This window comes from Dryobates pubescens, chromosome 34 (assembly GCF_014839835.1).
Source record: "Dryobates pubescens isolate bDryPub1 chromosome 34, bDryPub1.pri, whole genome shotgun sequence".
NCBI lineage: Eukaryota > Metazoa > Chordata > Aves > Piciformes > Picidae > Dryobates > Dryobates pubescens.
Window position 1 is genome coordinate 3,648,746 of NC_071645.1, and position 16,292 is coordinate 3,665,037.

The window sequence follows — 16,292 nt, forward strand, 5'->3', positions numbered from 1 at the left end:
CACAGAGTTGCTGCTGCTGGTTAACAGAGCAGATGGCCACTGCAGAGCCACTGCTGTGTAGACACCTCTGCGATGGGACTGGGATCAGAAAGGTTTAAATTTGAGCATTAATTTGGGAAGCAAGATCCTTTGTGTATAATACCCTGGGGAAAAGGAGTTGGGATAAGCAATGTTTCTTAAGATACTTAGCAGGATTTTCAGAAGCAGTTAGTTGCCTGCCTGCATTGGCTTCGAGGAGAATGCAGACTCATCTTCTGAATAAGGTTATGCCTTGTGTCTCTTGATTTTGATGAGTTTGTTAAACAGCAGTAAAAACCTAGTGCTTGAGGGGTGAGTCTGGGCACTAATGCAGGGCTGTGTGCACCTCTAAACACCCAAATACCTTTGACAAATCAGGGAATAGTTGGTATGCAAGAACAGAAGATGACAAGGAGAGGGGACACATTCCTGTCTGCTGCCCCTCTGCTAAGCACTGTTGCAAGTACAGAAGTTTGGTTGCAGTCACACCAGTGAGCAGGTTGGCTGCAAAGGGAAGGGATGGAGACACAGAACAAAATACAGACAGGTACTGTTTCAGATTTCAGTGGGAAAGCAAGACCTGTGCAGGGAGAGTCTAGGCAGAAAGGGAAAGCATTCAGTAACCCATGTCAGCACAAGCCAGCCAGCAGAACTGACCTAACCCAGCACTCGAACAGAAACTGATCCAGCTGCTCCTCAAATCAAAGGAAATGCAGGAAACAAAAAGAGCAGAAAGGGCAGCAGGCTGCTTCTTTGCCTGTGACTTTTCTGGCTTAATACATGCAGCATGGTGAGTGACAGATGGAGAGCAGGCACAGAGCAATCGTAGCTTGCAGGCTGGCTTCCAGATGTGACTGCCACCAGCCAGTGCCTTTCTGTAAGGCAGCCCTGGCTTAGCCCTGAGTCCTCCCCAACCCAGAAGTCTGTCAGGCAGGGACTAGCATACCAAGAGATCACTCATTTACCCCTCTTGTCACAACCATCTTTTCTTGTCTTGCCTGCTCTCTAAGAAATGAACACAACTAATAAAAAGGGCTTTCATCTGTGTATTTGCCAAAGAGTGCAAACCCGTCTCCACTGAGCCTGTCACCACTGAACTCCAGCTCATCTTTCAGCACAAGGAAAGAAAAGATCTCCAGTAGCCAGGGCTCAAAGAAATTAAAATCAAGACACATGGTCTAAGTCAATCAGAGTGTTTGTATGAAGGCAGGACTTAATCCAGACTCTCCTCCACTCTGTAATCCAGCAAGACCATCCTTACTTCCCCTAAAACTGCTCAGCCAAAATGCTCTCAAGCCCACATCCACTGCAGCAGCCTGGTTTTTCTTACAGTGCCTGGAAGAGTTCTGAGGCCTAGGGAGCAGCATGGGAAGGAGTTACTATTGCAGCAGCAGCAGCTATAAGGAAAGCCAAATGTTTTGTAACTCCAGCACCTCTGCCTCCAGACAAGCAAAGAAAGGAAATGCCCCTTCCCTGATTACTACTAAAGACTATAAATCATGAATTGGAGCTTGCAATCCAGAGCATTTATCAAACAACATTGTCACATAGCCGGAAACAGCCTCATTTTGCACCAGGGCTTCCCTCAGGGAATATTGCACTACAGAAAGTCATCTGGTCAGAACTACACAGCAAGCTAAGCACCACTGCTGCCTAGGTCACAGTATTCACAGTAGGATCATTGTGGTAAAAGAACAGCACACAGATGCCTTCATTTCATGGACACAAGAGTAAGCACAGCAGTACTCACCAGGACTGCAGGAGAGCTGTCAAGGGGCAGGAGACAGGACCCAGCTCATTGTGTTGGACTGAGGCTGCAGTTGGCCAAAGATGCTGTGATCCTAGGGCTTGGTTTGTGCTGCCTTCATGTAGACATCCTGCAGAGGATGAAAAAGAAAGGAGAAACAGCCATGAAGCTCTCCTTCCTCATTACAAAAGAGTGCATTCTTCAAGTGAAAATCCTGTGTTACTGAGTCAGGAAAACACAGCTCAGGCTGGGCTGCAGCACCCTGGCTGTACCACACGTGAGATATGACAGGCAAAATACTGTTCTATATTTAATACAGCAAAATTAGATACCTAGATCCTGCTCATTGCATCTCAAAAAGGTTTCTCTGTTGCACAGCTCAGGCAGAAGCTGAGCTTTGCAGGGCATGGGGTTTTATGGCTCATTTCTCAGTGCCCCAAGAGCTCTACCTGGCACACAGAACTTTGTGTGTACAAACATACAACAAAAAGATGTCCCTGCAGACCAACAGGCTGCCACACTAGGAAGACAAGCTTAAGGCTTTGCTTTTGAGGCAGATTTATAGCCCATGAAACAAAGCTGTGCCTTGAGAGACTCTGGGTTTGAATCTGCTCCCTGCCTGATAAAACCAGGAGTGGTGTCACTCCTGTCTTGCAGAGCAAGTCACACAGGCTAAGGGACCAACATCAGGACCAACAGTGTGGTGTTTTTTCCTTCTTGAAGCAGATGCAGATCATATGATTTCAGTTCTCCACAAAAATGCAGATGACCTATTTTTCATTCCATTGGTAGAGAAACTTGGTGTTCTTTTAACAGCTATGAAACACCCTTCTGAGATTTTATCCTAACTAGGGACTAGTCAGAAGCAACTTCTGACAAATGTAAGGCACTGAAAAGTGCAGGCATTGGCAGCTCTTTCTTCCAAAGTGAGTGACCACGTGCACTGTCTGATAACTGGTTTTTGGTAGTGGCTAAGCAAACATAACCCAAACAGTGGCACTGAATCACCAGAGTCACTGCAGCTTCTGTAATTGCCTGTCAGGAGTTTACTCCTGAGGGTCTAGGTCAAAGTCATTGAAGGTCTGGATATGAGAGCTTTATTCAGAGGGAGAATGGGATCTATCCTAGCCCTTTGGCTTCACTTAAGAGGAAACACTGGTGAGAATAAATCCCCACTGTAGATGGCAATTGGAATAGACAGAACTGAACAATGCAGAGACAACAACCCAGACTGAGTCTGCCATGTCCCCAACAGTGGCTACAAGCTATTTTGTGTGCAGGACTGTGCCCCAGCTTCCTGTTGAAGCAAGAGCTTATGCTACAAAGGAGAGTGAAAACTCCCTACAGCAATTAGTTTCCAAACTTTGGTCCACAAGACCATGTAAGTAATATGCAGCTGGTCCCCAGAGGATGTCAGTGAGCATCCTGGGGCTGTGAGGAAGGTCTTGGCATTTTTCCTGTGTGGCCTGGTAGAGGTGATCCTGCTTTGGCAGGGGGCTGGACTAGATGATCTCTTTCCAGCCTCTGACATTCTGTGATTTTCCATGAGAAATGGTTGACAGAGCCTTGTAAACCAAAGTTTGGGAACTGTGATTCTATCAAACTGTTTCCAAGGAGACAGAAAGTCTGTTGAAATGAGGTTTGTCTCTTCAGGTGTGTACCTCACCCAGCAAGGTGCTCCCTAGGCAGCACTAAAATGCAAATGAAGAAGTAATAACATGACAAGAGTGATTATCATCAGTTCCTTACTGCAGCCTGAGCAGAAGAAGTCCAAAGCGTTCCCAAAGCCAACATCTTTCTATTTTTGGCAGGTCCTACTCAATTCTGAATACTACATCCTCCCCATCCCTTCAAGCCTTCACTGATGGAGCTCTGGAAAGAAGACAGCAGGAAGACCAAGGACCTGGTGATGCAGGGCCACTCACTATCATCTGCCAGAACGTGCAGGTAGGGCCACACACACATCAATCACACACAGCTCTAGCGGCAAGATTCCAGCAGCAGAGTTTTCCCTGCCAGCTTGCCCTCTGGTGTCCTTTCACTGCCTGTAGCACAGGTTACAAGTTAAAGTTCTCTACAAGCTTCCCAATGACACGATTAACCACAGGCACACAAGACATGACCTGAAGCTTGAGGAGGGGAGACTGAGGCTGGATATTAGGAAGAAAATCTTGACAGTGAGGGTGGGGAGACACAGGAACAGGTTACCCAGGGAGGTTGTGGATGTCCCCTCCCTGGAGGTGTTCAAGGCCAGGTTGGAGGAGGTTGTGAGCAACCTGGGCTGGTGGGAGGTGTCCTTGCAGGCTAGATGACCTTTAAGGTCCCTTCCAAGCCAAGCCAAGCCATTCTATGAATCTATGACCTTGCTGCCCTCAATCCTGCTCTTAGCATGGTGCAGCAGGGCCCCATCCTCTGTTCACTTTAGCAGCTTTATACCAGCATAAATTTACCAACTTCAGAAGAGTTTCCTGTACTCACATCTGGATGAAGCAGGAGGTCCTGACTCCAGTTAGTAAATCAGACCTCAGCAGAACCCTTGGACTTTGATGGAGGTCAAATATCCTGTCATTTTTCTTCCAGCCCTTGAGAATAACCAGCCAGCCAGGGCCTCAGAAACGCTGCCTGTTTGTCTGCAGACACGGGGAGAGGATGGATGTCGTGTTTGGGAAGTACTGGTTGTCACAGTGTTTTGATGCCAAAGGTGAGCCAGCTCCCTCAGGGCTCTTGGCCTCTAGGTTTAGATGAGGGAAGGAGAGTGGTGACTGCCTGGGGCAAAGCTTAGATGGGAGCTGTGGTCTCCTAACACAAAAGAACTGCCTTGAGCAGCTCTGTGTGGCAGAGCAGGGCTGCAGTCAGAAGCAGAAACAAGCCAGGGAGTGAATGCATCTGCTAATATTTGGGAAGCTATTGCAGGAAAGATTTCATTAAAGTAAGGTTGCCAAAGGGCATTTTTATTGGAAATGAAGCTATGATGTTGCTGGTCAGTGTCCAGTGCAAGCATTTATTACCATCAGGAAAACTTTTGCAACTCCAGAATAGGGCCACAAAGATGATCCAAGGGCTGAAGTACCTCTGCTATGAGGACAGGCTGAGGAAGTTGGGGGTGTTCAGTCTGGAGAAGAGAAGACTCTGGAGGGACCTTGGAGCTGCCTTCCAGCACCTGAAGGGGCTACAGGAGAGCTGGGGAGGGACTTTTCATAGAGGTGCCTAGAGACAGGACAAGGGGGAATGGTTTGAAGCTGAGGGAGAGCAGGGTTAGACTGGAACTTAGGAAGCAGTTCTTCAGTACAAAGGTGGTGAGACTCTGGAATAGGCTGTGGATGTCCCCTCCCTGGAGGTCCTCAAGGTCAGGCTGGATGAGCCTGAGCAACCAAATCAAGTCAAGAGGTGTCCCTGCCCATGGCAGGGGGGTTGGAACTAGATAACGTTTAAGATCCCTTCCAATGTAGACCATTCTGTGATTCTCTGGGGCAGGTGTGGTGCTGCCTGCCTCTCTCTGATGCAGTGATTCTGCTCCCACAGGGAGGTACATGCGCAGTAACCTGAATATGCCTCACAGCTTACCTCAGAGAAGCGGCGGCTTCAGGGACTATGAGAAAGATGCTCCCATCACCGTGCTGGGCTGCACACAGGCAAGGCTGGTTGGTAAGTAGTCTTCCTCAGGCAAGAACTTGCCCAGGAAGCTTTGATATCTCCCTCCCACACACCCAGCCAGAGAAAGAAAAAAGTGCAAATGCCTTGAACTAAGAGGATTTAGATGTTTCAAGAGCCTTTGCCAAGTCCCTTCACCTTCCCCAGCAAGCTCCTTCTTTCAAAGGAAGGTGCAGTATGGTGGGGGTTGGTCTCTTCTCCCTTAATAATATGTGACTGAACAAGAGGAAAGGGCCTGAAATTGTGCCACAGGATGTTTAGGTTGGGTATTAGGAAAAATAACCTTGACTGAAAGCATGGTCAGGGATTGGAACAGGCTGCCCAGGGAGGTGGTGGAGTCACCATCCCAGGAGGTGTTGAAGAGAAGTGTGGCCATGGCAGTCTGGGACATGGTTTAATGGCCATGGTAGTGCTAGACTGATGGTGGGACTCAATGATCTTAGAGTTCTTTTCCCACCAAGACCATTCTATGATTCTGTGATTCAAAGGAAACTTTGTCTCCTTCAGCTGCTGCAGCTGAAGAAGCAGCAAAGCAGATAATCTAGGACACAGAACGAAATCAGAGCCATCAGCAGCGTGGCTGCAGAGCATTTCCTACCACCCTGTAAATCTGCACCACTGGAAGATGCTGTTATCACCAGCTGCTGGCGAGAAATGCAGCAGTGTGGCAGTGACCTCATGCAGAATCTGCTTTCTTCTGTGACTTTGGTGCAGCAAGGTGCAGGCTCAAATTTCAGATTGTCAGTCTGCTTTTACCAGCCTGCCTTCTTTACATTTATGTGGCAAAAACAGAGTCCAAATCATTTCCACACCCCCATCCTCATCTCTGCCTTCTGAGCCTGGTGGTGCATAGACAGAAAATTGTTATGGAGCATTTGATTAGGGGAGCCTTAAAGGCACAAGCTTCAGAGATCAGTACTTAGCATCTTCTCAGATGCAAATCCTTCAGAGCACTTGGTGTTGGTCACACTCAAACTGGGGCAGCTAAAATTATACTTGCATTTGAAACAAACAGAAATGGCTGTGCAGCAGCAGGGCTGCTCAGACTGCCAGCCACGTGGCATCAGGGGCTCGCAGGATGCACAGAACAGAAGGTGAATCTGGGAGCAGTCACAGCACACTTCGCTGAGATCATTAAATGGGTCTGAGTAGGCAGCTGCCTACGTGACCCAGGAGCCATCAACCTGCCAGGCTGGCTGTGGCACGCTGGCCATCTGCAGGCAACTGCTGCCCACTGCTGCTGCAGCACAGCCTCGACCTTGAGGTTGCCTGGAGCCATAATTCCTCTGACGACCAAAGCAAACGAAGAGGGCTGCGAGATGTGTGGCTCCTCCTAAACGGCCCCACTTCTCTCCAGAGATTTATGGAGCTGTTTGACATAGTTACAGCCATCGTTAAACACATGAAGTTAAGGTTAACAACCCCCTTCTTGCTCCCACTTCTTTGTCCTGCCTCTTCACAGATCACTCTGCCCTGCTGCAAGTCTGTGCAGTGCTGAGCAGATTCCTTTTCTCATTTGGTTCCCTTAGGCGTTGCAAGAATATTAACAACCTTAATGGTGGAGTTGATTCTTATCTCATTTCCAGCAATCTCCCACCTGTGTGATGAGATGGTAATTTATACTAGTGGAGAATTGAGCATTAATGCATTAAGTTGAACTCCAGTCAAGTTGAATCGTTCTGATTTACAGCTTAGAAATGAAACTAAATCAAATTCAAGCTCTCTACAGTTTTCCTTTGCTCTCTGGTTAAATCTAAGAGCAGCAGAAAGGGAGCCAAAGCTGCTGCTCCACGTGCAGCATGCAGGGAAAGGGCAGCAGACACAGACAAACCTCTCCTGGGTCCACAGCTGTGCACAGCACAGCACCCAGCACGCTGCTGAAATCAATCTGATGGGTACGCATCTTTCCCCAAACACCAGCAGTGCTCCTGGGAAGCTGCTTCAGCTCCTGGCTGGGTGGCAGGTACCCTTCATGCTGCTGTTGGTGTTAGTGTCTGGTTTTATTCATGAGTGTTGAAACTTGCTTGCAGGTGAAGCCTTGCTAGAAACAAATACCATTGTAGACTACATCTACAGCTCCCCATCCCTGCGGTGTGTACAGACAGCACACAACATCCTGAAAGGTAAGAACTTGCACTTGCAGCCCAGAAAGCAAATCACAACCTGGGCTGCATCAAGAGAAGCATAGCCAGCAGGTCGAGGGAGGTGATTCTCCCCCTCTCCTCTGCTCTAGTGAGACCCCACTTGGAGCACTGTGTCCAGTTTTGGAGCCCCTATTACAGGAAGGATCTGGAGGTGCTGGAAGGTGTCCAGAGAAGGGGCACGAGGATGAGCAGAGGGCTGGAGCTGCTCTCCTATGAGGACAGACTGAGGGAGTTGGGGTTGTGCAGTCTGGAGAAGAGAAGGCTCTGAGGAGACCTAATTGTGGCCTTCCAGTATCTTAAGGGCACCTACAAGAAATCTGGGGAGGGACTTTTTAGGGTGTCAAGGAGTGACAGGACTGGGGGGGATGGAACAAAACTAGAAATGGGGAGATTCAGATTGGATGTTAGGAAGAAGTTTTTCCCCATGAGGGTGGTGAGAGACTGGCACAGGTTGCCCAGGGAAGTGGTGGAAGCCTCATCCCTGAAGGTTTTTAAGGCCAGGCTGGATGTGGCTCTGGGCAGCCTGATCCAGTGTGAGGTGTCCCTGGCCATGGCAGGGGGATTGGAACTAGATGATCCTTGAGGTCCCTAACAATTCTATAACCCAACAAGTAGGAAAGGCTGAGTTCTCCTCACATTCTGGGAAAGATAAAAGGAACCCTGGCATGGGAGACTCAAGCAAATGATAAATCAGGCTGAGGATTATTTCCATGGGAATATACTTTACCTGAGCACAGCACTGCCTGGAAGGAGCCCTTTTCTAATTGCATGGTGTGAAAAGTGCTTAGGCAAACAGCATGCTGGGCCTACCACCACCAGCTGCTGGTCAGGGTGGAATTTATTGCCCCCCCCTGCAGAAGCCAGATGTGCATTTGGGATGGGTGAACACATCCAGCTCAGCACGCCCTGTGCCCTTGCCTGCTTGTGCTCCTGCAGCTGCTCCCACAGCAATTGCTGCCATCAGTAAGAATAATTTACTGCAGGCACTGGGAAGGGAAGTAGTGAAAGAGGCACAAGATGCCCTGGCATTGGAAACAGCCAAAAAACCAGCTCCAAAACAGTCAGTATATTGCACACAGCTGCTGGCCAAGGGATTTACATTCCCTGGCATATACTATGCCTAGGACCTATATTAAATACTTTCACCTTTCATACCTGCTGTTAATCAACTGACTACTCAGAGAGAGGGAAAAAGAAAAGATCATTTCCATTCAGACTGAAGTATTAAAGCTGCAAAGTCTTGCTGCCTCCCTCCCCAGCTACTTCCACTCATATCTGCTCTCCTTTCTCCCTTTCCCAGGGATGCAGCAAGAGAACAACCTGAAAATTCGAGTAGAGCCAGGCTTGTTTGAATGGACCAAGTGGGTCTCTGGGAACACACTACCTGCCTGGATACCCCCTGTGGATTTAGCTGCAGCTACTCTAAGCGTTGATACAACCTACAGGTAGCAGAAAGGGGGGGGTGAGAGGGTCTTGCATTGCTTTTTGGCTTTGTTTCTGAAGAGTAGCACTTGGCTGAATCTTGAAGCAGCGACTGAAAGAGCTGCTGAGGCTCCCAGAATAAACTTGGAACAGGTTGGAGGCTTCTGTGTTGAACATCACCTGAGAATGGTTTATTATAAACCAGATATCCCAGGTCACTGGCAAGGTGCAGCTGTATTGCTGATCATGGAGGCCCTCTTTCCATTACACCTTCCACCCTCTGCATGTTTCAGGTGTCCAGGAAACCCTCAACAGATTTTTGCTTTAATTACTAAAGCTTAGGAGTTTGGGCTCAGCTAACAGAACTAATTTTGCTGACCCAATTCCCTGACCATCATATCCACAGGCTGAACTGGACCATGGGCTCATTCCCACCTGCCCTTCTCCAGAGGAAAAAAAAAGCTTGTCTGTCTCTCATTATTATCATGGTGGTGGAACTTCAGTTTTGCATCACCCTGGGGAACCTGTCTACATCTGTCAGGCATTTAGAGTCCTGGGACAGCAAAATTCAGAAGTTTTCTATCAAAGAGCTAATCACTTCTTAGTAGAAAAAAAAAAATAGCAGGTTTTTTACTCAGGTTTCCAGGGTATTCAACAAAAACTCCCCAAACAAACAACCAACCCACCCCAGCTGCTGAAAGCAAACAAACTAAACATCTGGGGAAAAACCATTTGAATGGCAAACAGCTAAGCACCACTGATCTGTCCTCAGGCTTTGCAGAAAGGGAAGCACAAAGAGAATTTGCTCAGCTTGCAGGGGCCCTGACAGCTGCTCCAAAAGCACAGAGCTGACCTTCCCAAAGCTTGGCCTTCTTGCCAACCACCCCCACATCTGCCCTGGTGCCTGGTTTGGCTCCACGTCCTGACCTCACGCCCTTGCTGCCAGCCTCTGCTGCTTTCCTTTTATCCAGCCATATGTCCATACCTCTGTGTTCCCAATGTCATTGCCAACAAGCTCCACAGGGCTGCTGGGAGCAACCTGCAGCCTGAGGCTGGAGAGAAAGTCAAGACTCTTCTGACTCCCCAGCGCAGCAGCACAGCAGTTGATGCCCTCCAGCCTAACACACAGATGCCTTTTACTGTAAGCTGCAGAGAGAAAGGCTAAATAAAACCCAGCAGAAACAGTCATGTGGCAAAGAACAGTCAAGATGATCTGTTCAGGCTTCCTACTCTCCCAACTTGTGATTCACTTCTACAAGCCAGACCCAAAAGAGCTCCCACAAAGAAGGAAACTCCAGGCAAGTCACACAGTTTAGTCCTCCACTGCCCCTCACTGCTGAGCTCTGCGTTGCTCTGCAGTCCTGCAGCACTTTCAGTCTCAGTGTGAGCTGTGAAATGTCAGATCAACAGCAAACAACAACACAGAGCATATCTCCACCTACGTGGGGCTTGCTGACAAATATTTTGTGGCTGGCCTTCTGTGGTTTAGGGGATCACCAGAAACACTCGTGCTGCCTGGTGTCCCAGTGCACTTGTGTGTTTAAAAGCCCTCAAGTGGAACAGAAGCAGCTGAGACATTAAAAACAAGGAGGAAAAATGGAAGAAAAGGAGAAAAAAAGAACTCTCTGGGGTTTTTTTCATAGCTAATTATACCATAAATGACTTGTCATGCATCCTCTTGGTCTCCAGCTGAAATTCCAACTTGCTGAGGGTACCTAAATAGAATTCTTTACACTGTATTTATCCCTGCTGGCACTCAGCAGAGCAGCTGGACCACAGGAGAGGCTCTGCTGCAGAAAACACATGCCTTCTGGGAAGACCATAACAAATATTCTCAGCACCAGAAGACTCAGCCTGCCCTTGTGTGGTCAGCTGGTTAAATAGGGGACTGGGAGACAGCCTTCCTGGTGCTCTCTTTCTCCCCTTATAAGGGTGATTCCTATGGACAGATCAGATCACTGGATGGAGGCAAAAGTTAGGGCTTTTACTTGTACCAGAGCACAAAAATACAGCCTTCTGCTTCTCCCTGCACATCAGCCTACTCCAGATGATAGAACTGGCCAGAGCCCTGCCAGGCAATTCACTGAAACGCCCTGGGCCCAGGAGGGGGCTGCTTAATTCCAGACATTTCCCAGCAACTCATCTTTACAGATGGCCAAAGCAGCAGTTTGCCTCTGCCATTCACCATCAAAGCACAAGCAGTGAAAAGAGCCAGCAGCTGCCTTCTCCACACTCCACATTTCCACCCTGTACCTGCCCAGACTCCTCAGACACAGATGTTGTCAGCCCACCCTCTGAGCTGGAGGCTGTGGTAGCCCAGTGCAGACCTCAGCCTGGCACAGAAGGCTTAGGCAGCAGTGACCACAGCTCCCAGCCAGCAGAACTGACTTGGCTGTCTGCAGGTGGCTGTGTCTGTGCTGTCCTTGTCCTGCTGTCCTTTCCTGCTCACCCACTCCTGCTGGGGACAAATTTTGTTCTCCTGCCACTCACTAACTTCAGGTAGCTGGGTGAACCCTGAAATCTGCTGATCAGAGGATATGTGCCTCAGTAAGTGCCATGTACCCTCCCCAGCTAACTGAGCAATCTTAATGCTGCAGGAATGGTAAAGATCTCCATCTGGAAGGCTAAAAATCATCGTGGTGGTCCTGACAAGAGACACAGTTTGGGGGAATTGAAAGAGTTAAGAGAAGCAGCTCCTTGCAGATGAAGCATAACTTGCACTTTAAACTTAAGGACTTCTCCCAGTCTACCACACTTGTTTTTCTCTTCACAGACCTCATATTCCTGTCAGCAAGTTAGTGGTTTCTGAATCTTATGATACATATATAAGTAGAAGCTACCAAGTAACAAAAGAAATCATCAGTGAATGTAAAGGCAAAGGTGAGTGCCACAGAGGGGGTGAAAAACAAGACAGGCACCCTGGGATGTGGATTTTGATATTCCTGACCAATCTTCCCTTCTTCAAAGGCTGAGGGAGCTGGGATTGTTCAGCCTGGAGGAGACTCAAAGGGGACCTTATCACTCTCTACAACTACTTAAAAGGAAGTTCTAGTCAGGTGGTGGTCAGGCTCTTCTCCCAGGTGACCAGTGACAGGACAAGAGGGCACAGTATGAAGCTGCACCAGGAGAGGTTTTGGGTTAGGTATTAGGAAGCACTTCCTCACAGAAGGCTGATTAGGCATGGGGATGGACTGCCCAGGGAGGTGGTGGAGTCGTCATCACTGGAGGTCTTTAAGATTGGATGGGGCACTTGGTGGCCTGGTTTAGCTGATGTGGTAGTGTTAGGTCATAGGCTGGACTTGGTGACCTCAGGGGTCTTTTCCAGCCTCAATAGTTCTGTGATTCTATGAATCGTATGCAGGATTCATAGAATCCTATGATCTTACGAATCTTTTATTCCACCAGGGCAACAAAGCTGGGCAAGGGTCTGGAGAACAGGGCTGGTGAGGAGCAGCTGAGGGAACCGAGGCTGTTCAGTCCAGAGATGAGGAGGCTGAGGGGAGTACCTCGGTGCTCTCTACAAGCTGGCCTCATTCCCCCCTTTCCTGAGCCTGCATTTCTCCCTTTATTTCAGGAAACAACATCCTGATCGTGGCACATGCGTCCTCCCTGGAGGCTTGTACCTGCCAGCTCCAAGGGCTCTCGCCGCAGAACTCCAAGGACTTTGTACAGATGGTCCGAAAGGTAATTAGCAGGCAGGAGGAAAGCTGGCTGGCTGGCTGGACAAAGGCAAAAGGAATTTGCAAGCTGCTTAACCAGGCAGAGGACACTTTGTTCCTCTCATCTGATCCTTCTGCCCGTTAGCGAGTTCCATCCATTTCGCGAGTCAGGAGAGCAAAGCAGATTGGTTTAAGAGGCTTATCTGAACGTGGCACTTCTGTAACAGATAGCATGGGATCGGATGCCCACCTACAGCTGGGCTTGCAGGGACTCTGCTTCGCTCTTGTACACGCTGGGGCTCTGCAGAGGCTCCCACACTGCCCTCCAGTGCTGAAAAGAGCCTAACCGCAGCTAACAGAGCACTTCTGCTCTGCACTTCCCCTTCTCATTTCACTTTAAAGAGCTTTTAATGACATTATGAAGCCTGCTGCCTTCACTGCTATACTCTCACCTTGGCTAAGGAGGTGGCATTGTCCCCTGCCAGCCTTCCAGGCTAAGGAGGTGGCATTGCCCACTGCCAGCCTTCATAGTATCATAGCATTAGTCAGGGTTGGAAGGGACCACAAGGATCATCTAGTTCCAACCCCTCTGCCATGGGCAGGGACACCCCACACTAGATCAGGCTGGCCAGAGCCTCATCCAGCCTGGTCTTAAACACCTCCAGGGACGGCACCCAAACCACCTCCCTGGACAACCCATTCCTTCCAGGCTAAGGAGGTGGCATTGCCCACTACCAGCCTTTCAGCTAAGCAGGTGGCATTGCCCACTGCCAGCCTTGCAGAAGCTCTCTGAGATATCCATAACTCATATTTGATCTGAAGACACCTGAGCCAGACTAACAGCCATATATTCCCTCCAGAGCTGTGCTGACCTTCAGGGTTTGAGATCATGACAGCCAGCAGGACATCTCCAATTTGAGCTGACCCAGGTTTAACCTGCATCACAAGGGTGCCCTCTGTTGTGCACAGCAGCACACAGAGTCTGGCTGTCACACCCTGCTGAAAATGGGCTTTGGTGAGAGGGAGAGAGAGAAGACAGAGATCTGCTTCAGTGCCACAGCAGGACTTCAGCCCTCGGAGGAGCTCACCTCAATCCCTGTTCATTGCCTTCACATTGGCCACAACAACCCCATGCAGTGCTACAGGCTGGGGGGCCAGAGTAGCTGGAGAGCAGCCAAACAGAAAGGGACCTGGGGGGAATGGCTGAAAGTAGGCAGAACATGAGCCAGCAGTGTGCCCAAGTGGCCAAGAAGGCTAATGGCATCCTGGCCTGTATCAGGAATAGTGTGGCCAGCAGGAGCAGGGAGGTCATTCTGCCCTGTGCTCAGCACTGGTTAGGCCACACCTAGAGTCCTGTGTCCAGTTCTGGGCCCCTCAGTTTAGGAAAGATGTTGAGTTGCTGGAAGGTGTCCAGAGAAGGGCAACAAAGCTGGGGAGGGGTTTGGAGCACAGCCCTGTGAGGAGAGGCTGAGGGAGCTGGGGTTGCTTAGCCTGGAGAAGAGGAGGCTCAGGGGAGACCTTGCTGTCTACAGCTTCCTGAAGGGAGGTTGTAGCCAGGTGGGGGTTGATCTCTTCTCCCAGGCAACCAGCACCAAAATAAGAGGACACAGTCTCAAGCTGTGCCAGGGGAGGTTCAGGCTGGATGTTAGGAAGAAATTCTTCCCAGAAAGAGAGATTGGCCATTGGAATGTGCTGCCCAGGGAGGCAGTGGAGTCCCCATCACTGGAGGTGTTTAGGAAGAGACTGGATGGGATGCTTGGTGCCATGGTTTAGTTGATTAGATGGTGTTGGGTGATAGGTTGGATTTGATGATCTCAGAGGTCTTTTCCAACCTGGGTAATTGTGTTCTATTCTATTTCCCCTCTCTCCTCACACAGATTCCATACTTGGGGTTTTGTTCGTGCGAAGAACTGGGAGACACAGGTGTTTGGCAGCTCACCGACCCCCCTATCCTCCCTCTCACACATGGACCAACTGGAGGCTTTAACTGGAGAGAAACCTTACTGCAGGAATAGGCAAAGCAAGGAAAACCCATGGCCTTCCTAAGCATTGGAGAATGTCTCTTTCTTGTGTTTATTGACAGTGGAAAAAGTCACACAAACAGGTGTCCTAGCATCTCTCACACAGCCACAGTCACACAACAGCTCTCATCTACAAGCAGGGAGTGAGATACAAGGGGGAATACAAAAGGGAGTGAGATTCAGGGGCGGGGGAAAAAACCCACCCCAACAATATACTAAAATACAGACTGAAGGTCTTGCACTGCAGGGAGTTTCTGTTTAGTCAGTAGCTCAGGTAGGCTTTCCCACCTTGAATGGAGCTCTGATAACACCAATATCTTTCACTGCCTTCTGCACCACATTAGAAACAAGTAGCACTGTGTAAAAATGGAGCATTCAGGAGACAGGGTTGGGGGTTTTCTTTGTTTTGTTTTGTTTTTTCAACATCTACTTTTGCAAAGCATTAGCAGGCTTGTTCAGGACCACGTGTTGACACCTCCCCCCCACCTCACTCACAACCCCCAGCTTCTCAGCACCTTCCATAAAGTGCATCACCACCAGCTGGAAACAAGATTCCAGCATTGCCTCTGTGGGCAGCATCAGATTCTGCCTCTCCTCTACTTGAGTTCTGTGTTAGGGGATGTGCTGGGCATACCATGGATGCAAAGATTGATGGGTGCTGATCCACGTCAGAAGGAGGTTCTGAATGTCACATCAGTTACAGATGAAGGCTGCACAGCAAAAAGATAATCCCATTGTCAACAAAGCAGTTTGGGGAGCAGTTTCTTTTAAGTGGAGATGAAATAAGCCTTTTCCAACCAAACCTGGATGATTTAGAAAGCTGGGAGGAGGGTGGGGTTTTTTGCCCTTTATTTATTGCAATCCACCCTTGTGCACAGCTCTAGCCTAAAGTGTCACTTAAATTCCCTTCAGGGAAAAGCTTTTCCCTCTTTTTACTGACATTTTGTGCTGGCCATTTACACAGTGGTGGCTTTCTGTCCCTTGTGAGCTTTTCCCTCATGCCTGGTGAGAGTCTGCAGTAAGCAGCTTTCTTCAGGAGGTAATGATGACATGAAAATGACACTGAAATGCAACTTCTGCTGCTGCATGCTTTGCTTCCTTAATTCCTAAGTGCCACCTATCATAAAAATCAAAGCAGAGCTGGGAAAAACAGTTCACTTCAATTTAGGAGCAAGAAGTTTTGGCCTATTAAGATGCTATTTATGCAGCTGGGGAAGGGGTAGGATTTGGGGAGAAGGGGGAGAGAAGGGTTTCCACCTGTAGCTAAACCCTTTGACATGACAAGAAGTGTCCTCTTAGTGCAACAGTCTGCGAGGTGCCAATTCACAGGAGAGTGCAGAATCCTCCCCAATGGGTAGTTTATTGCATAAACTGGCTTCAGGACAGGTTTCTTTTAGGTTAATATTGTCTTAAATCATCAGTCTTGGGTCAAGAAGTTGCTGCAGGCATTTGTATGGATCTTACCAGAAGGTACTTAAAAATGTACTTGAATAGGATGAGAAACATTAAGGCATCCTCCTTTCTTGGGTGGGCCATAAGTCTGTATTCCCATAAAGAGCAGCAAAGGCAAGGAAAGAAATTCTGGCATCCTAGGCACCCCTCCTCCTCTGCAGGAAGTGTTCATGTCCTC

At 48.9% G+C, this 16,292-nt stretch overlaps 1 protein-coding gene across 2 annotated transcripts in view; it reads left to right on the forward strand.

The window, feature by feature from the left end:
- UBASH3B (ubiquitin associated and SH3 domain containing B) overlaps nt 1-15,816 on the forward strand; it is a 77,666-nt gene extending 61,850 nt beyond the window's left edge. For both annotated transcript variants that reach the window (XM_054176033.1, XM_054176035.1), the window contains exons 7-14: nt 3,577-3,712; nt 4,346-4,466; nt 5,288-5,410; nt 7,447-7,539; nt 8,861-9,005; nt 11,756-11,862; nt 12,557-12,666; nt 14,519-15,816. In XM_054176033.1, coding sequence (XP_054032008.1) covers nt 3,577-3,712; nt 4,346-4,466; nt 5,288-5,410; nt 7,447-7,539; nt 8,861-9,005; nt 11,756-11,862; nt 12,557-12,666; nt 14,519-14,656 — 973 coding nt within the window. In that variant the 3' untranslated portion in view covers nt 14,657-15,816. The remainder of the gene's footprint in view (nt 1-3,576; nt 3,713-4,345; nt 4,467-5,287; nt 5,411-7,446; nt 7,540-8,860; nt 9,006-11,755; nt 11,863-12,556; nt 12,667-14,518) is intronic.
- The last annotated feature ends 476 nt before the right edge of the window (nt 15,817-16,292 follow it).